Raw genomic sequence first — 23,182 nt, 5'->3', positions numbered from 1 at the left:
ATGCACGCATGAACATATGCACGTATGAACGTATGCAGTATGCGCGCTTGCGGATATATTTTTTTTTTAACTCCCTTAAATTTTTCTTACCCAGTTAACTTGTTAATCGTTAATCGTTAACTGTTAAGTGTTGACTGTTAACTGTTGACTGTTGACGGCTAACTGCTAACTGCTATCTGCCAACTGCTAATTTGCCGCTTTTGCCATTCTTCCACTTAGCCCAATTTGCTACTTCTTCCCCCTTTAGCGTTTTCACCCAGCAGTCGCTCGCGTGTCATCGCTTGCGGCGATTTTTTAGTTAGCGCATTTGGTTTTTTTTCGCACCTTTTAATCCCTCTCCTGAGGTTTGCTTCCGCGCCTCTCCTCTTCCGTTCCTCCCCCGCCTTCCTTTCCTCTCCTGCCTTCCGCCCTCCCTCTGCACAAGTGTTCAGACCATTTCGCGCACTTTGCACTGCGCCCGTTTCCCTCTTGATCCATTTTTTTATGTTCGGGAACTAAAGCGCCCGGGCGGTGCGCATAAACACCCCGCTATGACCCGTCGTGCATACACGTGGGTGTGTGAAGGAGGAGGGAGGGAACGCGTCCGTCTCTCCGCACTTGTGCGTAACTAGGATGTGCACATTTTGGGACTCCGGTTGACGTGCAGGTTGACGCGACGCACGAGTTTGCATTGTTTTTTCGCCCTGTTTTTTGCCCGTTTTTTGCCCGTTTTTTTGCCCATTTTTTTGCCTATTTTTTCGCCCTGTTTTTTTGCCCTATTTTTTTGCATTTTTTTTTCGCCTTGTTTTTATCTCATTATTTTACTTTCTTTTTTTTTTTGCTTTTTGTTTTTCTGCCTTTTGTTTTTTTTCGTTCTTTTTTTTCCTGTTTCCGTTGACAGTTAATTTTTAGTTTTTAGTCACCAGTTTTTAGTTTCCAATTTTTAGTCGCCAATTTTTAGTCACTACTTTTTAGTCACTACTTTTTAGTTCTTTTTATTGGTGAGTCAGTCCTCCTTTCGCCTTATGCTTTCATTTTTTTTTTTTTCTCTCTTCCTCTGCTTTATATTTTGGCTCCCTTTTGAATTCTCCATCGTGAGTTTCCCACTTTAAGTTTTAAGCTGCGTTTAAGCGGCGTTTTAGAAGGCCTCCTCAAGTCGCCTCCGTAAATCTGCACCTTCAATTTTGCACTTTTGAATTTTCCCTTTTGAATTTTCCACCTTCATTTTCCACTTCCACTTCCCCCTTTCATTTTCCCCCCTTTGAAGCCTCTTCCAAACCGCGTGCCCCTCGCGAAGCGCGCGAGCGTCCTGGCGTTAGAGTCCCATTGCGTTGGGCTCGTTTCCGCGCGCTCCTTGAGCGAGGCGCGGGGGCCGTGTGTAAACCTAGCGTCACTAGCGTCACACACGTACGTCAAATTTGTCGCCCATTTGTGCCAAAAAGGAAACTTCCCGGGAGTGCCACCTCCTCTGGCGACAGTTGCCTCTTCGTGTATGTGAGCCGTGCGGGAGTAGTGCCCCCACATCGTGCACACACCTGTTTACACGTCTATTCATGGCATACACCTGTGTGCCTCGTCACACCGCGTTGTTTTTTAGCACCATCCGCTCGCGGGTGAGCAGCACATCTGGGCTGTATTCTTCACCCCCTTTTTTTTTTTTTTTTTTTTTTTTTCACATTCGTCATTCCCGCGCTTGTACACACCGAGGAATAGCCTTTTTTTTTATTTTTTTTGATGTAAAAATAAGGGGAAGCGGTGAGTATGCATGAGTGTCCATGCGTATGCAGCGTTGCTACCCTGAAGCTCCTGTTTTTTTTTTATTTTTTTTTTCACGTTGCTTCATTTGGTTCATCCTTCTGCTTTTTTTTTTTTTTTTTTTTTTTTTTGCTGTGACTTATGCCAAAGTGATGTAATCACTGGGAGAGCAAACAGCCACTGAGTTGCCTCCACCACATGGTGCACGCGCGTGCGTAAACACAACCCCATGTGAATGCATAGTCATGTGTATTTTTTACTGTCAGTGTAACGCCACCGTGATGTGTTGCTGTGGCTGACGTGCCTGCACATGCGTCAGTTGTGCGTTACTACTATATTGCTATGTTATTGCTATATTATTGTGTTATTGTATTTTTTTTTTTTTTTCTCTCCCTCTCCTCCCCTTTTCGCTGCGTATTTTCTCCCCTTTCAAGAGGTAGGAGAGCCGCACGACTGCATACACCCGAGTGCGCGCTGCACGTGTGTTGTGCCTGCCAGTAGGGAGGTGCACACGGCGAGCCTCCACTCAGCGTTGTGATGTGGTGTAGTGCAGTGCAGTGTAGTATACTGTAGTATACTGTAGTGTTTTTTTTTTTTTTTTTTAAATCCCACCGTAGTGAATTTTTTAAGTAGCCTTTAACTGCCGCGCTCATTGCTGAAGGCGTTTCCTTTATTTTTCCCCCTTTTTTTTTTTGGCATTTTCCCCCCTTTTTTTTGTCCCTTTTCGAGGCAGAGGCGGGTGCACCTGCGCACGAACAGATCTCGCGATCTCCTGGCCAAGGCGCAGATACCACACACACTCACACACCTGCCGCGCCACACCAACCACTTGTTCACCCCCGTGGTGTATGCATATACATATGTGTGTTTCTTTTTTTTTTTTTTTTTTTTTTTTTTTTTTCTGTGTGCATACATGCGAGTGGGCAGCGCATGTATATACACTCGTGGTGCACACGCTCGAATTCTCCCCTCCACACACACACACACGAACAGGGAGGCGAGTAATTTGACGGAAATTGTGGAAAGACAAAGGAGTGAATCTCCCCCAATTTGCACACAAGCGCCAGCGAGTGTAGTCCTCTCTCTGTGCATACTCGCACGGAAGGGAGAGACGTATCTCTGCCAGGTGCCCTCTTTCCAGTTGCACAACTTCGCAGCGACAGCCGTTGAGCTAGTCGACGACCACGCAGATTTGTGTGACGAGGAGGAGGAAGAAAAAAAAAAAGAAAAAAGAAAAAAGCTTTGCAGTTACCTCCACGTGAATGCAAAAACGTTTTAACCACTTGGTTATGTGCATGTAGGGACCCCCGTGCGCGTATGCCTTTTTTTTTTTTTTTTTAAGTTATTTGTTGACGCGCAGAAGGCACACGAGTTCCGTCGCGACTGACGCTGCGACTGTCCCTGCAACTGTTCTGCCACCGCGACTGCCTCCCCCCCGTAGGCTACTTTTCAATTTTGAAGCGGGGCATCTGATCTTTTAAGCAGGTACACCTTCGCGACGTAACCTCCACGTGTAAACGCGCGAATATTGGTTTGCCTTCCCCGTATTTTCTCTCCCTCTCCCTCCTCCACCCATTGTGTGATGCTTTAATGTTTTTGCCCCACGTGCATATACTCCAGTGTGCACGCGCATATATTTGCCCGAGCTGGGTTGGTTGACCACACAGCTGTAGAGCACACCTGTTATCAAGCGATTGGAAGAAAAAAAAAAAAAAAAAAAAAAAAAAAAAAGAAAAAGAGAAAACATTTTAAATAACGCAGACCCCCCAGCATACGTGGTGATTACCCCATTTTGAGCTGCACACCAGAGTGACCAGAACGACAACCCAGTGCAGTGGATGCTTTCAAAGGGACATTCACGAGGAGAGCAGTTTTGCCCCTCCCCGTGCACACACACATAGCATACCGCGCGTCGCCGCAGATTTGTACTGTAATTTGCACGAACTGTGCTAGCTGCTTATTTTTTTTTTTTTTTTTTTTTTTTTTGTGGCTTCGAAAAGGAAGGCATAGCACCCCTGAGCAGCCAGCGCCGAGATTTGGTTCCCCGCTCAGATGGGCAGACGCTTTAACATGATCCCACTTTGAAGATGACTCCGCTTGGGTTGCATCTGCTCAGATGTGACGACAAAAGGTGAGAGTCTCTTCGCCCCGACCAGCTAGCTTTTTCGAGCCTTTTTAATTTTTGTTTTATTTGCGCCATCGGTTGCGCCATCGGCTGCGTCGCGGAAGGAAGCGGAAGGAAGCGGATAGAAGTTTTTGCAGAAGCTTGTAGAAGATAACCACTAACCAACTGCGTAGAAGCCGATCGAAGCTGACCTCAAACCGCCATCCAACTGCCAAGGGAGAGAGGCCTTCCCAAAGAAAAGAGAAAAAAAAAAAAAAAAAAAACGAAGCGATGGAGAGGCAGTCCAAAACGGAAGGCGGAAAGGCCAGCAAAACGGACAGCTACAAAAACTACGTGGATGAGCTGAAAGTGGTATCTTCCATGCTGCAAAACAAAAATTTAGATTCCTTTGCATCAAATTCTACGATCGATGAGAATAAACTGATGAATGTAAACGATTTGTGCAATATATATTTGGATCGAAACACAGACAAGGGAGGTAGCAAGCGGGGGGCCGATGCACTCATGCAGGAGGGGACTGCGCAACCGAAAGATTTGAGCTTCCCCGGCATGATGCGGAACAACCCCGTGATGGATTTTCTAAACACTCCCATCGTGAATGACAGCGGGGGAAACAGCACTAGCGGTTATGTGAACGGAGGGGGTGGCATCTGCGTAAGCGAAGCGAATAAAGCAACCCTCCCGGGTGAACCCTCCCCGAGTGACCAAATCCACGTGGAAGAGCAACCCACACATGTGAAGGAGACGAACAAAACGAGCGCCGCTACGTCTCCACACGCAGACGAATTTAAGCTCATTCACAAGAGCGCACTAACTGCAAATGAATTTAGAGACGACAGATGGGAAGAATGCAACTCCTTTTTCTACAAGGAGAGTCAACATTATGCAAAACCAAATGGGGAGGAGACTCACCTTGGGGAAGTCCCTAACTGCTCATGTAAAAACGAACAAATGTGCTTCTGCAGAGGTGGAGGTTTGCCTCTCGGAAGCGAACAGAATGAGGTGGTCCCCCATGAGGAGGGCCAAAACGGTTACAATTACAGACTGATGAGGCTTTACTTGGAGCAAATGATCAACGAGCCGGGGAGCATCAAGGAGGAGGAACTCAGCTTGGATGATAAAGCATTTGATGTGAAGGGCTTTTTCAAGAGGGGTTGCCTTCCGAAGGATATAGCGCTGCAGGGGGGTTCTTACGGCCACGAGGCGAAGGGGAGCCCACCCGGGAATGCACACGTGAACGGGCTCGAGAATGCACACACGAATGAGCACACGAATGAGCAAACGAATGAGCACACAAGTAACCTCGCGCATGTGCAGGCCTACCTACAGGGAGGAGTGGAGGACCCCGAGACCCTCCCCAACGGCGGCGCCCACAAGAAGAGCCCCGCCCCCTGTGACGAATTGAAGGACTTCGGCAGTGCTAACGGTGAAGAACCCCCACATGAGGGGTGTAACAAGGGGGCCGAGGAGGGCGCGGATAATTGCAAGGATAACTGCATGGGTGGCTACACTGGTAACTACACGGGTAGCCACTCGGGTAGCCACTCGGACGGGAGGAACCCTCCCCCTAATGAGCACGCAAACCAGTTGTCTCTAGAGATGCAGAACCCGTCCAAGGATGGCGAGCAGAACGCAGAGCAGAACGCAGAGCAGAACCCAGAGCAGAACCCAGAGCGCGTCTTTAAAAACATTGCAATGAAGATTCAGCACTACTTGAAGAATTACAGCCCGAAGATGATCTTCGAGGAGGGGAAGCAGCTCGGTGCGGTAGCGGGTATGGCCACGAATGCGGCTACCGCTATGCCAGCCGCTGTGCCAGCCGCTATACCAACCGCTATTCCAACCGCTGTGCCAACCACCCATATGAACTTCCCCTTCGCGGGCTGCCCCCCGAAGGACAAAGCAACCCTGCAGGGGAGCATCAAAATAACCGTCCCGCTGTTTCTCCTCTACATCTCCAATGCCTATGCCGTTGGGGACCTCTCTGGAAGGAGCAGCAACAGTGCACATGCCATCCGTCGGAAGAGATTAAAAAAAAGAATCATCAACGAAATCATTTTGGGATTTACCCACTCAGATGCAGATAAATATGTAGAGCAACTTCTGTGCAATATTAAAAAGTGTTTCATTCAGGTGCTGGACTACCTGAAGGAGTATAACCCCCAGTGGGTCTGCAGCAACAATGGGGATGGGTATTTCTACCACTTCAGGAAGATTATGGCGATTGACAGCTCCTATGTGGACGTCCATTCGATTGTGCACCACGCGAGGGTGCTCACCAAGATGAAGAGGAAGTGGGCCGGTGGGCTGGTCAGAGGCGCCGTGGTGAGGGGCGGCCTGGAGAGGAGCAGTCTCGACCGCAAAATTCCCATCCGAAGTGAAAACGGCAAAGTCATCCCCAGTGTGAATGCACTAGTGCCCGGTTCGGCGACCGCCATCGAAATGCATGTACCGAATGACCCTTCTAGCGGAGGCAACTCCTTCCAGGGTGCTAACCATTGTGGGTTCGACCCATCTGTGCCTCAGGTAGACAGGCAGCACTGCCTCGGTAGGTCCCTCAAGAGGAAGCACAGCCTCGGGGAGGAAAAAAGCGCGCACGGGTGCACCCACAAGCAGATCAAAAGGGATGCAGTTTCCGCGAAGGAGAATTACACGCACGATAAGGCGGAGGAGAACCGCGAACAGGAGAGCCGCGAACCGAAGGAACACCGCTTCGTCAGCGGCGCGGCCGGGGGGGAGGAAGCTCTCTGCAAAGAAGACCTAATCGACGTGGAGGATAAGATTTACTACGCACCGAGTGACATGCGAACGAGCATCGAAACTGTGGTGAACGAGAGTGGGAAGCCGGGCAAGTACGACGGCACCTTCGGATTGAGGGCTTATAGTGAGGAGGGAGAGGAGGATGAGGAGAATGAGGAGCAAGAACTGCACGGTGAAAAGGTACAACCGATGGAAGGGGTGGAGGCTTCCATAGAGGGAGACACCCCTAAAGAGGATTGCACTCCCCTGGAGGGAGCTCCCGCCGATGGCACGCACGCGGGTGACCCACTGCAGGTTAGCGGCAGTCAGCAAGGGGAGAAAACGGAAAGGGATCCGAAGGATGAAGAGGAGCAACCCGCAAACGGGGAGGGCGACCGTGTCGGTGGCCACGGGGGGGACGATTCAAATGGAGAAGCCCAACAGCAGCAGCAGCGGAAGGAGTTGATGGGGCAGACGGAGCAACCGAAGCAACCGCAACACCAGTTGACAACCCCCCCTGTTGGAAGCCAAGTGGACGGCAAAGAGGCGGAGGAGGCACCCGCTGAGCAGACCAGCAAACCGCTCAATGATCACCCCAGTCTGTATGACGAATCCGTGATGCTTAAGGAGCAGTGCCTGAGTGCATCCTCGAGCGACAAATTAAAGTCAAATGAGGGGAAGACAAGTGCATCTGACAAGTTGGGTTCTGAGGAGCAGGGTTCTGCTTATGCAGTTGGCCATTTTGCGAGCGGCGCGCCGGTAAGCAGGGCGGATGATGCAACAGCGGGGGCAATTGAAGTAGTCGCAGCAGTTGCCGCTATCGAAGCTGATACGATTTGCGAGGCCAACCCGGGCGACCACCAACAGGGAGAGAAGGCCCACCTGGAAGCGCCTACCAATAATGGCTACCCGAGCAGCCACGCCGCAAACGAAGTAGACGCAGAAGGGGAGAACCGCCATCTGAAGAACCGACTCGTTTGTATGAACAACTCCATAATGCACCTAAATATAAATAAAAAAAAAAAAAAAAAAAAAAAAAAAATAATCACCCACTATTTGAACCAAGTAATGAACACTCTCTTCTGTCACGACATTTTTAATTACGCAGTCATCTTCACTCCAATTTTAAAACACTTAGGAGTGCTGTCTTCCCTTAGCGCATGCACGATGAATAATATTATTTTGAGGCTAGAGAATTTTAAGCTGATCGAGGTGGACAAGGGGAAGATTACGCACAAGGGAAGGGGCATGTTCTTTCGTGTGAGGGAGAAGACCGACTGCTTCGCCGGTTGCTCCCCGGGCGCGGCGGCCAGTAGGAATGCCCAGGTTGGCGGGGTGTACGTTGATGCAGGTATGTATGATAATGGAGGTATGTATGGTAATGGAGGTATGTATAGCAATGGCGGCATGTATAGCAATGGCGGCATGTATAGCAATGGCGGCATGTATAGCAATGGCGGCATGTATAGCAATAGCGGCATGTGTGCTGCTGACCGCATGTGTGCTGGTGAGGCCTTCCCCCGAGGGAGAGAAAACAAAGTGCTTCAGTACCTTCTAGCTATGATGGAGAAGGGGGGCCAAGACAGAGTTCTCGTCGAGGAAATGATGCAAAAATTGGGTTTCGCTCATCCAGGGGAGGCGAAGGAGGTCGGGCCGCTTCCCTGTTCGGGGGCAGTCTGGCCCGGGGGGCACTCTCCCCCGTATGAAGTGCGAAGTGGTCTCCACAACAGTATGCATAACTGCATGGGGGGCAATCAGGATGACCCGACCGTACACTGTGCTCATGGGAAAGGACAAACGGCAGACTCCTGCAGCAGTGGAGACAGCCTGTGCAAGAACAAACTGATGGAGTTCATCCGGGAGGTTTTGATTCAGCACGGTGCGCATATAAACCAGAGCGTGGAGCTTAACTCGAATGATAATGGTCTCTCGGGGGGGGAGGCGGCGAACAATGGCAGTCGTGAAGGTGGAGCGAACGGAGACGAGGCAAGCTGTAGTGCGGCAGACAACGAGGGGGGTGGTGGAAGCGGTACCAGCGGTGGGAGCGGCGCGAACGGCGCGAATGAGCAGCCCCCGTTTGAGGACAGTTCTGCCTCTCTACAAACAGAAACTAAGAAGCGAAGCGGACCCAATTTTGGCGATGAGAAGGCCCACGATAGGATCAACTCGGACCCAAGTGACGAGGGAAAAAACGGTCCCAACGGTAGAAGCAGTGGAAGCAGTAGAAGCCATCTGAGCAATCTGGGCAGTTTGGGCAACCCAAATGGAAGCGTCCTAAACAGGGAGAACTTTTTCAAACTGCTCAAGTGGTACTGGTCCGTGAAGGTCGCTGGTGGTTGTGATGAGCCCTTCACTTGCAAGTCGCATGTGGGTGGACCGTCGCGGGTGTGCGATGGGGACGGACCGGGGGGGGGCAGCATGTTCGGCGGAGTGAGCACCTGCAACCACGCCTCGCCCAGTAGCGCCTTCGCGAATAATCACTTTGTTGGCAGCCCCTTTTCTGGGAATCACTTTGCTGCTAATCCCTTTACTGGCAGCCATGCCGCCCCCAATCTGGAGGGCCCCCTGAACGCTTATGAGAAGGACGCGGGGACGAAGCTGCACCTCTGCAGTGGGGACAACAACGGGCAGGTTGACTCGGGAGGTGGAGCTGCTCCCTCGAGTGATGCCGCCAAAGAGGCGGACGACAGCAGAGCGCCCCACTATGGGGTACCCCCCTGCGAGGAGCACGAAAGGAGAAAGCCCTGCGGGAGCGTGCTCAACATGTGTGCAGCCGGAAATAACCATCTCGGGGCAAACCTTCTCAAAGCACAGGGTGCATTACATCGGTGCAGTTCCTTCGACGGGGAAGAAGCCAGCAATGCCATCTCCACCAATCTTAACAGAACCTGTGGGGTGAACCCACTCAAAGGGTGGAACGATGCAAATCAATTGCACCACTGCCATGAGCATAGAACAACCGGTTGCATCCATGCGAACCATTCGAAGTGTGCCCTCATGAGTGTGGCGACCCACATGAATGGTTTGTTAAGCACAGAGAGAGCTCCCTGCGGAGGGGTGGCACCATGCATTGCTGGCAGTTGCAACGGGAGTGCCCACAACCACCACCTATACGGGGAGAAGTCAAAACTGTCGAGCATCCTAAACGGGAATGAAGTGAAAAGCAATCTGATGAGTGACCCCCATGCAGATGAATACAACGAAAAGGGAAGCAACCCATGTGGTGGAGAGTTAGGAAAGCACTTCTTCAATTTGATGAAAAATGGAGAGCTTAACTTGGAAGGTCTGCCGTATGAGAAGTTTCTTTTTGACTCTAAGGTGCTGGAGGAGGCGAATGGCTCCTTTCCGTTTAAGCACCCCATGGGAGATAGCACCAGTGAGATGTATGCAGGGGAGCGCCACCGGGATGCACCACATGGTGTGGTGAATAACCCCTCTAACTGCTTCTGTTGTGTTAAGAACCCAGTGGGGGGAAAGAGCAACGTCAACGTTATGGATTTGTGCAACCATCTGGCCCAGGAGCTGATCAGCAAGAATGAGGGGAAGCCGCTTAGGGAGGAGGAGATGAGAGAAGCACCGGTGCAGGGGCAACTTCCCGGCCAACTGCAGAGACAGGAGAACCCGCTAAGCGCGAGCGGTGGCCAGTGCCCCGATGTGAAGCTCGCGTACGACGGTTTGGTTGACGCAAACTGTGCAAACTGCGCAAATTGTGCAAATTGTGCAAACTGCTCTAACTGCCCCAACTGCGGAAGCGGAGCAGAGTCCACCCCCGCGAACGCCTCAGCGGGCACGCAACAGAACAGCAGGAGTAACCACCTGTGGAGGCTCTACCAGCTGTATGGGCTCCTAGAAAAGGCGAAGAGCGGCAGTGCTGTTGATGATAAGATCTGCACCGACATGCAAAACGGATTGAAAAAGTATTTCGCCAAGCACGACTATCCCCTTGGCAAAGGGGGCAAGCTTGGCAACCCCTTCTCTTGCGATCACATGGCAGCGGAAAACGGGTGCGAGCAGGAAGGCGCAGGTGGGAACAAAGTGCCCAGCGAAAACGGAAGGGTGTACGAGCATGAGTGGCACCTACTAAACAGTCAACTGCACCTTTCGAGGAGGGACAACGTGCAGTTCGCGGCGCACGCGGAGGAGGACGGGGGGGGCGGTAGCGGTGGTGGTAACCCCGTTATTGGCAACCCCATCGGCGGAGCACCGGGAAGCCTCTTCCCCGGGGGGACGGCCGAGGAAGCAATGTACAAAGACGCCCACGGGAGTTACAAAAACATATTTCTAAGTGACGAAGAGAATCAGAGGAACGAAGCGGCCATGCTGTTCCACGATGGCCATCAGCGGATGAGCAAAACGAATGAGCAGCGAATGAAGAACTACCTGTCGTCCCTCTATAACTCTATAGTGTACAAATCTGGGTTTTACCCGACTGAGGGGTCTAACCATAACGGGGCTCAGAGCAGTGGCGGCAGTGGCAACGTCCGCTTCAACAGCAGCAGCCATGTGAATAGGTGCGCAGATTCCAGGAGGAGTAGCAACCTGTGTGACTACCTCACCAGCTTTACATACACAAATCCGAATGAAAATTGCAGCGATAATGTGAGTCACGTGGACGAATTGGGTAAGTTCCTCCTGGTGAGAGGAGAACACAGCAACAGTAGGGAAGGCAGTGGGGGCAGACACAGCAGCGGGAGGCATAGCAGCGGTAGGCATAGCAGCGGTAGGCATAGCAGTGGCAGACATAGCAGCGGTAGGCATAGCAGTGGCAGGCATGCGCACCACCACCACCACCTCGGAGGAAGTGCCAACAAAGGGAGCAGCCACAGCAAGAGCTTCGCCCATTTGTATAAAGATGTGGTCAGCTCGCTAGACCACGGGAAGGGAAAGCTATGCAACAAGCATTTGGGCAACTCCATGGGCCTCTTTAACGGAAGGAACAACACAGACGATATCATTCTGCACGGGTACCTAACCAGGAAGAGGAGAGAGGAGATGACCGACCACATTCAAAAAAAAAGAGCTCTCCTAAGAAAAATAAAAAATAGGGAAAATATGACCGATGAGGAGATAAATACAAGTCTCATGAAACTATCTGCTGATCCCACAGAATTTAATTTTTTAAAAAAGTTTTATGCTCATGGGGGGGAGATGGAAGACCCGGAGGATGACGACGCGGTGGATGATGAGGTGGACGAGGACCACGTTGATGGGAGTCACCGCGGGGATGACCTGGACGATCGAGACCACGACCCGAGTGGGAAGAAGAAGATGCACATGAAGGGTGTGTACCTCGGCGGGAGGGCAGCTACATCCGCAGCCGCTTCCGCAGCCGCATCCGCAGGAAGTATGGCAAAACCGGGCAGACACATGAAGGGAGGAGGAGCCAACCAGGAAGACGAAGAAAACGTTAGCAGCGTAAATTCGACCAAACTAGGAATGAAAGACGAACGAGGGAAGAACGTGAATTTCTTTCTTAACAATTGCACCGTAGAGTATGGGCGTGGAAGAAGGAACAAAGTAGTCAATCAGAATTACACAAAGAATTATGAGCTAGAATCTAGGTATTATGGTAGGAGGGAATCGTCCACTGCTGGTGGGGGAGCAGCCGCAGGGATGAATGGCAGTGGTAGTGGCAGCGGTAGTGGCAGCGGCAGCAGCAGTAACAATGCTGTGGGTGGTGGTGGGCATGGAGGCACCAATGGAAAGGCACCTCCCATGAGTGGGGATCATCGGGGTGGAAAAATCAACGGAGTGTGCTACATAGGCAATGGTAGAAGCCACAGCAAAGATAAAGCAAAACTGCATATGGAGACTACCCCCGTTGGAAGAGGGAACAATGCAGGGGGAAAAGGAGGAGTAGGCTCCAGGAGAATCAACACAAAAGTGAGGAACAACGCAGTCGTAGATTCAAATGAAAATTACGAATTCAAAATGACCTCATCTGAGCTCAAACCACAGAGAGGAGTCTACTTCGATCGATCGCAAAAGGCATGGATAGGCAGTTGGTATGAGGAAGGCAAGCAAATTAAAAGGAGGTTCAAAATTAAGTACTACGGCTGGGATGAGGCTCGTAATTTAGCCACGAAGGCCAGATTTGCCTTTGAAAATAGGACCAAGCATATGAAGGGCGCCGGCAAAAAGGGGGCCTCTGCTGCTGCTGCGGCGAATGCGGCGGCGTCCGCGAATGGAGGTACTTCCAATGATGTCACTTCCAATGGAGCGAACAACGATGGGAGTGAGGCAGTCAATGCGGATGCCTCCGGGGGGTATGCACGTGCCGGGGGGGGGAAGGAAGAAGACACGGCGAATTTGAATAACAACGGGATGAATGAAGGCGGGGCCAACCATGGTGCCAGTGCTCACCACTTCGAATGCGGCAGCTACGTGGATGGGACGAACAGGCGAATCATTTCCAGGAGGGGTGGAGGCACCTACTTGCGGGCCACCAATGAGGACCACGCGGTGGACTCGAGTAACGCCCCCGCTAACAAGCGAGATGGCCGACGAGGCGGGGCCGCCATGCACACGGGGAGTGGCAGCAACGGGAGGGCGCATAAAATGGGCGAGGAAAACGACCCCTCGAATGGAAGGGCAGCACCAGGCGGAGCGGTGGCCGCGGTAGGCGCGGTAACCGCGGCAGGTGACGAGGAGGAGGACGTCCTTACCGCGGAGAGCCAGAAAAAGCTACGAAACGGTAACAACCCAGGGGGGGGGAGCAGCGCCCTTGTGCAACTGGGCGAGGGGAAGAAGAACGAAAAGGGCGTGCCCTACGCAGATGCTATTAAGTACACCGGCGTAGGAGAAGGAACAAGCAAGTACGAAGCGGGGGGGAGAGAAAAATACCCCTTTGAGCAGCACCATGTGGATTACGAGGAGTACCACCCCGCCTATGATAGGAAGCGGAACCTGGGGAACCCCAAGGGGGACGTCCGCGGGGGGGCGTGCAAGAATGAAGGAACCTACGATGGTTACGCGGGGAAGTACGCGGGCGAGTACAAGGGGGTCGAGATCGACCTGTTCAGCGACTGGAATGAGTTTCACCGGGCTGGTGCCGCCGTTGGAGGGGTTAGCGGCGTGGGCGGAAGGTATGAGAGTGGAGCCAGGGGGGACTACCCCCTCAGCGGGGTGAGCGACCTCGGGGGCAGAGGCAAGGGGAGGCACCCGTCGCAGGGCGGCGCCCTCCGGCACTACGACGATTACTACGCGTACGCGAAGGGCGGCTACCCCGAGGGGAAGCCCGGCGCGGAGCACGCAGAGGAGGACGAAGGGGTGCCGAAGAAGAAAAATGAAAGCGAGCAGTACGGCGGCTGCGTCGGCGGGGGCAGGCGAAAAATTAACAGCAATGGGAGTGGGGTAGGCGGTGGCGTGGGAGGTGGCCATGGGAACCCCCACGAGGAGGAAGAGCAGGAGGACGACCAGGATGAAGAAATGAATTACGATTACTGCCACCAGGTGGGGACGACCAGAAGGGAGCGCCCAGACCGCTCTTCCAGGGAGACCCACCTGGGAGGAGCGGAACAGAAAGGCAGAAACGCCTATGCCAAGTACCCAGCCGGAAAAGCAGGAGACAACGTAATCACCTATGCAAAATCAAATAATAAAAAATCAAATGAAACGAATCAAATTGACAGTTCAGTGATCCTCCCCCAGGGGGTATTTTACCAGGACTCTAAGAAAGCATTCTGTGCCAATTGGTATTCCAATGGGAAACAGGAGAAACGCTATTTTTCTATTAACAAGTTTGGAGAGGAGAGAGCTAGAAATCTAGCGATCGCTGCGAGGAAAAAATTTGAACATGTGTATAAGAAGAATACCAACGTGAGTAAGAAGGACGTGCAGCAACATGCTTGTGGTATGTTGAAAGCGGAGATGTCGAACGAGGTGGCTGGACTGGAGGGTAACTACCACCTGGGGGACAACTTCCACCAGAGTGGCAAGCACGGCTATGGCAGCCACGGGGGGAAAGGGGGCCTTACGCACACGGGGGTGGCGGCATCGTTAGCAGCACCGTTAGGGGCGGCGGGGATGGTCGCACCGATGACCGCTTCCATGGCCGCTCCCATAGGCGCGCCCGCCATGAATGAACTACCCCTGGGGGGCAAGAGTGGCGTAGGGCACAGCAGCAAAAGTGGCCCCCCCCACGAGATTGCCACGGTTGATGTTAAGAAGGCACACATGAACAGTGGAGGAAGCAAAAAGGCAGTCGGAGGGGGCGCGCCTCCCCTCTCAGCAGCATCCCCCACGAACAGCAACGAGGACCTGCAGTACGTGCAAAATGGCTACGTCAATGGGAAGAGCTACTCCAAGTGTAGGGAAAGCAACCTCTATGGGGAGGACCACCTCCATGGGGAGACCATTACAGAAGGGGGGATATACACAAACGGCATGCCAGTAACCTCCCCAAGTGAGAGCATCCGAATGAACGGCGTCAACCCGAATGGGAGTAGCAGCCCGCCCTACACGAACAAGAGCGCCGTAAAGGAAAGCATCAAACTTGTGAGCAGCCCAGCTGGGAGCAACAGCACCACGGATATGGTAAATAATAACTTGGGCGACTGTGTGAGCAATGGCCGAGGGGTGGGGGGAACTAACTTCGAGGGGGAAGGCCCCCAGAACGATGCGGAGATGAGCCTGAGCGCGCCCTTAAGCAACACCGCCATCGGGGGCGGCACCAATCCAACCGATAACGAAGGGGCCGACCAGAACGGGTTGCACAGCGGTCACAGTGGACACAGCGGGGGGGGGATAGAAAGCGGAAATGGCATCCCAAACGGGAGCGTCATCCCAAACGGGGGTGGAATGGAGAACTCCCCCCTCGGAACCAACATGGGCGGCAGCGCCAGCCCCCCGTTCAGAAACAGCAGCAACGTTTTCATTGGCCCAAGCGACGTGTGCATCCCCGGCGGGGAGGAGCAAAATGGGGGGGTAGAGAATAACCTTTACGGGGGGCTGACCAACCAAACAAACGAGATGCACCTCTACGCGGCAGCCAGTGAGGAGCTCAGCAAAGGGTTAACCAGCGAAGAGGCTAGTCCGCTCGGCGGGGCCCCCTTCGACCCGAATGCCAAGGAGTGCTCCACCCCGGATTACTACAGTGGCAGCAAGCAGGGCGCGAAGGGTGCCTTCCCCAGGAGCGTCAAGAAGGAGATGGACGATGTGGGCATGTACGGCAAATTGGACAGGCTCGAAAGGGTGGAAAGGCTCGAAAAGGTGGATCGGGTGGATCGGATGGACCGGGTGGACCGGCTGGAGAAGTCCAACGCCGGCACCCCCGCCACCCCCGCGGGGGTCTACATGATCAGGATCAACGGCATCGTGCAGGCGTGGCGGGCCGAGTGGAGGAGCCCCAGCGGGTGCAAGCGCACGAAGAACTTCGGCATCAACACCTACGGCAGCAGCTTGAGCAAGAAGCTGGCCATCGAGATGCGGGCCAGGATGACTGGCGAGTGCCTCGTGTCCGACGACGGCACCGTCTTCGACTACACCGGGAAGAAGCCGCCCAAGGGCGCCGCGCGCGATTAGTGGGCGTGCAGTGCGCGTGCATTTTGCGGAGCATGCTGACGAGCAGGTCCCACCTGTTTCTCCGCTCTCATTTCTCTTTTCCCGTTTCTCTTTTCCCTCTTCCCACCTGCTTCCCTTCCCCCTTCCACATTTGTCGTTCAACTTTTTTTTCAAGTGGCGCGTACCGCCCGCGCTTCTGAAACTGCCCCCGGTGTGTCCGTTGCGGAACGGGGCTGGCGCCGGGCACCCGGCGGACTGCGCTCGGGCTCAAGTTTGAAGGGCACACAAACAATCGCATGAACAATCACGTAAAGAATCGCATAAAAATGTGCATAAAATGTCTTAAAAATGTGCTTAAAAAGGTACTTAAAAAGGGCATAAAAGCTGCTTAACTGCTTAAAAGACTCTCTCAAAAGGTCGCAGTTGGGGCGCCTCGAACCACGCGGGCTGCCCCAAAAAAAAGAAAGGAAAAAAGGCGCTGCTTGCGTAAAGCGGCTAACCGGTCGCAGCTCACCGCTCACCGCTTTGGGCTAACCGCCTTACGGCTCACCGCTTAAACGGGCGTCTCGAAGAGCACGATGTGGTACCTCTTCGTCTTGTTCCTCGCCGTCATGCGGAGGTACCTGTTCTTGACGATGCTGACGACCCCCGTGAAGGCGCGCTTCCTAGACACGAAGACGCACCAGGACCCCCGGTTTTCGTAGTAAAAGTAGGTAGCCAAATTGAGTAGGCTGTTCCCCAATTCTTCCATGCTGATGTTGGGATTATTAATAAACTCGTTGATGACGTGCTGCTTGAAATTGCATTTCATCTTATCGTCCATATAGGAGAAATCCGTGTGCACATGGGTTATGTTCTTTGTCTTTACCTTTTTATATTCTATTGATGTGTAAAACGACTTGGCATTCATGAAATCCAATTTGGTTCCCTTCCTCGATCGGAAGCAGAGGATCTTATAATTATTCTTCACGTACTTCTTATCTGCGTTATTGTACAGGCAGATTTCGTGGACGACCTTCCCCGTGGGCAGGGTGAGGTACTCCACGATGGGGCTGCACCGGTGCTGGTGGCGGTGTGGTTGGCGGTGTGGTTGGCGATGCGGGTGCAGATGCTCCTGCTCATGGGGGTGCCCCTCCTCCCCACTGCTACTGTGAAAGGGGCACTCCTCGTTAAACATAACCTTCTCGTTCAAGTGGACGGAGTCGTTCTGCAGGCAGAGGTGATCCTCGCTGGAGACATAAGACTTGAAGTAATAATCGGAGGAGGTGAAAAAGATGTTCCACTTCTTATTATGCACTTGCTCCATGCTAGTGCTCATATTTTTTAAGATGGTCATCAGATGCATCTTCTCCTCCGAATGGGTGATGTACTTCTCATTCAGGTGACTCAACAGTAGGTGCTTCTGCTTGGGGTTCCTCAATTCTGGGCTGTATTCTGTGAACCCGTTTTTCCCTGCATCTAAGAGGTTCCCGAAATTGGGTTCTAAAAAGCAGTGCTCATAGTTCTGCCCCTCCTCGGTACAGATGTAACAGTCCAGCATGTTCTGAATCATGTTCACTTCATCTCCAGCGCAACTCATCAACATGTCGTTCAGCTCCCCCACCTTCCTCGACGCCGTTGCTTTGAAGCAGTTAAGGCTGTACTCAATGTAATCCTCGTCTGCGTCTGCCTCTGCGTCTGCCTCCTTCGGGTTCTTCGTTTCGTCCTTCGTCGAGTTTTCGTCTGCCTCGGTGAAAGGGTTCATCTCGTTTGCGGCGTCGAAGCGGTTCATCTCGTTCACTGCTTCTTCGTTTGCCACTTCTTCGTCTACCGCTTCCTCCTCTGCCGCGTCTTCCTCCTCCGCGGCTTCCTCGTCCACCTCCACCTCCAGTGCCTGCACCTCGAGCTCCTCCCCCTGGGGCATCTCCGCTTCTACGTCTTCCCCTTCTACGTCTTCCGCCTCTACGTCTTCCCCTTCTACGTCTTCAGCCTCTTCGTGCGCCTCTATTTCGCGCGCCTCCACTTCGCCCACCTCCATCGATTCCTCCTTCGCCATCTCGGCCATCACCTCGCTCGGCTCATCTTTCGCCGCCTCCACCGCTGCCTCGGCCTGCGCCTCTTCCACCTCCACCTCGTTTGGTTCCTCTGCCAGTAAGTCCACCTCTTCTCCCTCCATAGCAATTTCCTCCTTTTCCTCCTCTTCCTCCTCCGCTTCTTCCTCTTCCGCGTCTTCCTCTCCCTCCTCCGCGTCATCTTTCAAATTGACCACCTCCATCCCCTGCCCCGCTTCCTCCGAGCCGCTCGCTCCCGCATCTGCCGAGTCGTTGCTCACGGTGCTTCTTCTCTTCTTTTTCTTTTCGTCACTGTTTGTGGCGTGCTCGGGGGGGAGCTCCTCCTCGGGGGCGTCCCCATCTGGCTGCTCATTTGGCGGTTCCTCACCTGGATGCTCCCCAGTTGGTAACTCTTCCTCGGCTGTCTCTCCGTTCGCCTCGTCCCCTTCGGATGGTTCCTGTTCTAGCTCCTCAGGCTCGACTCCCTCTGGCTGCCCTTCCTCCTGAGCTGCTTCCTCCATCTGCATTTCCTCCGCCTCCATTTCATCCAGTTGCCCTTCCCCCTGATCTGCTTCCCCCCCATCCGCGCTTCCCTCCGACTTCATCTCCCCGGACTGCGAGTGCCTGCTGCAGAAGTTAGGCACTCCCATGCCGCACGTGCAGCCCCCCTTGAGTGGCATCTCCCCAGGGCTGCAGCCCTTGAGGGCCTCATTCAAATCACTCACCTGGGCGTTGCACGTAGGCATATTATTTAAGATGTGCATGATGCCACACATTTCTACTGAGGTTTGGTTCAGCTCGTTGTCTTGGCTCTGGTACGGGTGTCCTTCACTCCCCATGGAGCCATCGACCCCTCCAGGCACATCACCTGCTCCCCCGGTGGCGTCATTCCCTTTCTCTCCTGCGGGGCTATACAGCTGCGTTATCTTTTCCAGATGCATTATTTGCATGAAATCCTTAAGGCAGTTGTTCCCCTCTTGAGACTCAGAACCCATTCCTTGATTCCCCATCTGGTAGATCATTTTCCCATCTGCTTTGTTATACACTTGGCTCATTCTGACGCACTCTAGGTTCATGAGCCCTACTGCTTTGGAGGCGGAATGCTCCCTCCTGTGATGCTCCGTCTGATCTGCATCTACCGCTTCAGCCCAGCTGGCAAGCATCCGCTGTTTGCACTGCTCCCACTTGCTCTGCAAGAGAATTCTTAAAGAGACGTCGGTGAGGAATACGCGGTTGGCGCCCATGGCCCACTCGCTCTTGCTGATGTTGTGCAGCCTCAGCATGTCTTCGACGCGCTGCTTGGCGTTTGCGTGGGGGCAATCCACTCCCCCATCTGGAGCTTCCCCATCTGCCTCGGCTCCCTCATCTACCGCTCCTCCCCCACCTATCCCTTGTTGAGCCGCTTCCCCCCCCAGGAGGTCCAGCAACTCCGCGAAGTAGAACGCGTGGGGGAAGAGCCCCGCGCCCTTGAGCTGCCTGAACTGCGAAAGGAACATCCCCTGCACCTGGGAGAGGACGACCCGCTCGTCAAACAGGTTGATAACGTCTCCCCCGCCGCCGCCTCTGCTCCTGTTCTGGTTGGAAGCCATGCAAAATATGAAGTGGCAAAAGGTGCTGTCCTTCACCTTCATCAGCTCGGTTAGGGTATTCCTCAGCATGGTAACAGCCATTTGGTTCCTCGGGTCGTACTTTCGCCTAAACAGCTTCAGAGCGGACTGAATGCTGTAGCGTCTCTTCTGCTCCACGATGTCCCCACAAGGGTCATACTCATAACTGCAGCAGAGCTGCTCTAGGTAGGGGCTGCCTGACTTCTTCATCAAATCTATGAAGCTGTTGGTGAGGATGTCTATGTTTTGGCTGATGAGCTGCTCCGCGGAGTAGCGAATTTCGCCGCACGAGTGGACGATCACGAAGGAGGGAAAGGAAGCGGTGGTAGCTGCGTGGCTGGAAAGGCCCGCCTTTATGTACCCCCCCCTGGAGAACCTCTTCACTATCAGGGAGTGCAAGTTGCTCTTCTCGGTGACCTTCTTCAGGGAGAGAGATTCCAAATAGGAAAAGAGGGACTCCTCCCCCTTCTGAACCAACATGTTATATAACCCTTCATTGTCTATCTGTGCTAAGTTGCAGGAGGAGGATGTCTCGATGCCTTCCTCCCTGCAGAGCTGGATCCTCTTCTTAAAAATGGAGTCTACCACCATCTTGTGCACCGCTTCGTTGCTAGTGTTGACGAGCAACTGGGTGAGGGAGTTCTTTTCTCCCTTTTCGAAGTAAGCCAAATCGAGCACGTTGATGTAGTTCTCCTGAGCACTTCCACTGTGGTGACCCATTCGCAATCCTCCTTCTTCTTCCCCTACCCCACCAGTGAGAGCGCCCAACTTGCCGTTCATCTTATGTATAACCCAGTTGAGCAACTCATCATAAGTGGTCTTAATAAAATTTTGTATTTTCCTGTGGATCTTCGTTTCGTTATGTACCTTCATCAGTAGAATATCATTGAAGACGTAATTCGTGGTGAAGTACTTCACCAGTTCTTCTGGGTGGATGCCCAGCAGCTTACTCGCCAGGAGGAAGTTCTTCACGTTGCCATCAACTAGGAGGTCTTCATTTGAGTCCTCCACGTACTGCTGTAACTGTTCGTAGTTGAGGGAGCTTTGGCACAGGAGGCTCTTTCTGAATAGCGATTTCTGTCGGAGCGATTTCACCGTTTCTACGTTCCCCAGAAGTAGCAGTGCCGACAGGAGGGAAAAGACAAAATCGATTTCCTTGTCGTCGTCAAAGATGTAGTTCATCGATTTGAGCAGCTCGAGGAACTTCGCCGATTCGTCCGCGGAGGGGGGCTTCTCGCTCGGTGTGTTGCAATTCGGTGTGTTGCAATTTGGTGCCTCGTCATTCGGTGCGTCGTTATTCGTTGCCTCTTCGTTCGACTGCTCTTCGTTTGTCTCTTCTTCGTTCGTCTCCTCTTCGTTCATCGCTTCTTCGTTTGTCTCTTCTTCATTCATCGCTTCTTGGTTCGTCTCTTCTTCGTTCGTCTCTTCTTCGTTCGTCACTTCTTCATTCACCGCCTCTTCATTCGACTCTTCGTTCACCTCCTCTTCACCCCCCCGCATGGTCTTCCCCCCCCGGAAGGTCTTGCCACCGCGGAAGGTCTTGCCGCTCCGCAGCGAGCCCCTGGCTCGCAACATCTTATAGTAACTCACATCCTTCAGGTAGTACATCTCCTTGAACTTGTCGCTGGACCCGTTTAGGATGTAGTAAAAAATGTTGAAGGAATTTTCGCGGCTGCCCCCGACCTCGCCCATCTCGCCGCTAACCTCGCCGCTGACCTCGCCGCTGACCTCGCCGCCGACCTCGCCCTCCTCATTCCCCCCGATCAGCCTGTCCTTCTCGAGGAGGAACTTCTTCACGTGCATGGACCTCACTCGCCCACAGTCGTCAATGTGCAGGGTGAAGAACTTGGAGAGCCTGCTGGAGTTGTTGTTCTTCCCCGTCTTGACGCTCCCAAACGCGTCCAGGATGACGTTCATGTGGGCCATCATCTCGGCGAGCCGCACTTGGTTTGGCTGCGTAGGCTCACCCGCTTCATTCGACTGCTTCGCCTCACCCGCTTCATTCGACTGCTTCGCCTCGTCCGCTTCGCTCGACTGCTTCGCCTCACCCCGCTGGTTCGTCTCGTCCGACTGGCTCACTTCGCTCTCGTAGCCCTGCGCGCTGGCCGTGCCCTCCTCCGCGGGTTCATCCGCGGGTTCATTCGCAGGTTCATTCGCGGGCTCCTCCGCTCCAGACGCACCCTTCTGCTCACACCTCTCCTCCTTCGGCCCCTCCACTTGGTAAGCCAGAAAGTTCAAAATGTTCTTCGTGATTTCACTCTTCCCCGAGCCAGACTCACCTGTCACGATAATGGACTGATTCCTTTTTAATATGCTCAAATTGCGGAGCGCAGAACGAGCAACGGTGTACTCATTCAAGCTCCCCTCCGAGGTGTTCGAAAACTTGTGCATGTGAATGCTCTCCTGATTTCCAAGATTCAGGTTCATATTTGGATTTACAAATATCAGTAGGGGACCCATCTTTGTGTAAAATTTTTTGTTCTTAAATCTTTCATGCAGATGATACAGCAGCGCGGGATCGTTAATATGCTTCAGTTTGAGCAGGTCATTTTGGTCCAAGGTAAAAAGATGGTTGGCTTTTTGTATGTTCTTCACGCTGCTCATAAATATACACCCATTGTAGTCGTGGTGCTTTGATAACATAACCTCATCGTCGTCGTTCTTGCGGACTATGCGGCACAGAGTGAACAGACTGTTCTCCGCAACTCCCTCCGGGCTGGAGGGCTGATTTTCATACCACACGATGTCTCCCTCCTTGAAATTGGTGTCTTCCCCGCTGCTCATTGTTGCCGTGTGCGCACTGGTACAAACTTCGTGGGGGTTGGTTCGTGCACACTGGGTTTATAGCACCAGCGAGGGGGAAATTTTTGGAAAAAAAAAAAAATGCACACAGGGGAGGAACTACACCTGGCGCAAGGGGCAAAAATAGTTGTGAAGCGATTTACCAACTGTTCACACTGTAGAAGTTGGGGGAAAAAATTCCTCAAATCTACAGTTGGTGGTGAAACTGGCGCTTCTTCGCTTCGCTTGTGTTAGTGTGTTTCGTTCTGTTTTGTTTTGTTTTTCTTTGTTTTTTTGTTTTTTCGTTTTTTTGCTATGTTTTTTTGTTTTTTCGTTTTTTTGTTTTTTATTTTATTTTTTTGCTTTTTTACTCACCATTTCGCTTTTTCGCTTTTTCACTTTTTCGCTTTTTTTGTTTTTTCTTTTTCATTTTTTTCATTTTTCGGCAATCTACGGACTATGAAGTTGCCACATCAGGTTGTTTCGCGCAAGGCGCAAGGAAAACATTTCGGGAGAAAAAAATGTACGCAACGGTATGAATGTGCGGAATTGCGCGCAACTGTATGTAGGTATATGTATACACCTGTGTACACTCGTATGGCGCATGTGCACGTGCGCACTGCAGCGCTGACGCGCCCAAACAATGGAGAGTTGCACACGCGAAA

General features: G+C 52.7%; 2 protein-coding genes across 2 annotated transcripts, besides 12 other annotated features; one reads left to right on the top strand and one right to left on the bottom strand.

Annotated features, from left to right (window-relative positions):
- The first annotated feature begins 480 nt into the window (after positions 1-480).
- Positions 481-508: a microsatellite.
- Positions 509-1,890: 1,382 nt separating this feature from the next.
- Positions 1,891-1,918: a microsatellite.
- A 1,833-nt stretch (positions 1,919-3,751) lies between these two features.
- Positions 3,752-3,772: a microsatellite.
- Positions 3,773-4,123: 351 nt separating this feature from the next.
- Positions 4,124-4,171: a microsatellite.
- Positions 4,130-16,120, top strand: PVX_113825 (hypothetical protein, conserved; the record flags this gene model as incomplete). The annotated part of the gene is made up of 1 exon (XM_001616104.1): positions 4,130-16,120. The coding sequence occupies one exon, from the start codon at positions 4,130-4,132 to the stop codon at positions 16,118-16,120; it is 11,991 nt and encodes a 3,996-aa protein (XP_001616154.1).
- Positions 10,637-10,689: a microsatellite.
- Positions 11,391-11,414: a microsatellite.
- Positions 12,936-12,982: a microsatellite.
- Positions 13,335-13,470: a microsatellite.
- Positions 13,764-13,792: a microsatellite.
- Positions 13,850-13,896: a microsatellite.
- A 532-nt stretch (positions 16,121-16,652) lies between the features above and the next one.
- PVX_113830 (myosin-like protein, putative) lies at positions 16,653-22,520 on the bottom strand (the record flags this gene model as incomplete). Its single annotated transcript, XM_001616105.1, has 2 exons — positions 16,653-17,162; positions 17,280-22,520. 2 exons carry the CDS (start codon positions 22,518-22,520, stop codon positions 16,653-16,655), a joined length of 5,751 nt encoding a protein of 1,916 aa, XP_001616155.1.
- Positions 17,817-17,842: a microsatellite.
- Positions 20,863-20,906: a microsatellite.
- Positions 22,521-23,182: the final 662 nt, after the last annotated feature.

Source organism: Plasmodium vivax, chromosome 11, assembly GCF_000002415.2.
Source record: "Plasmodium vivax chromosome 11, whole genome shotgun sequence".
NCBI classification, from domain to species: Eukaryota; Apicomplexa; class Aconoidasida; order Haemosporida; family Plasmodiidae; genus Plasmodium; species Plasmodium vivax.
The sequence above is the reverse complement of the archived record's forward strand: the minus strand, read 5'-3'. Positions and strand labels throughout refer to the sequence as shown.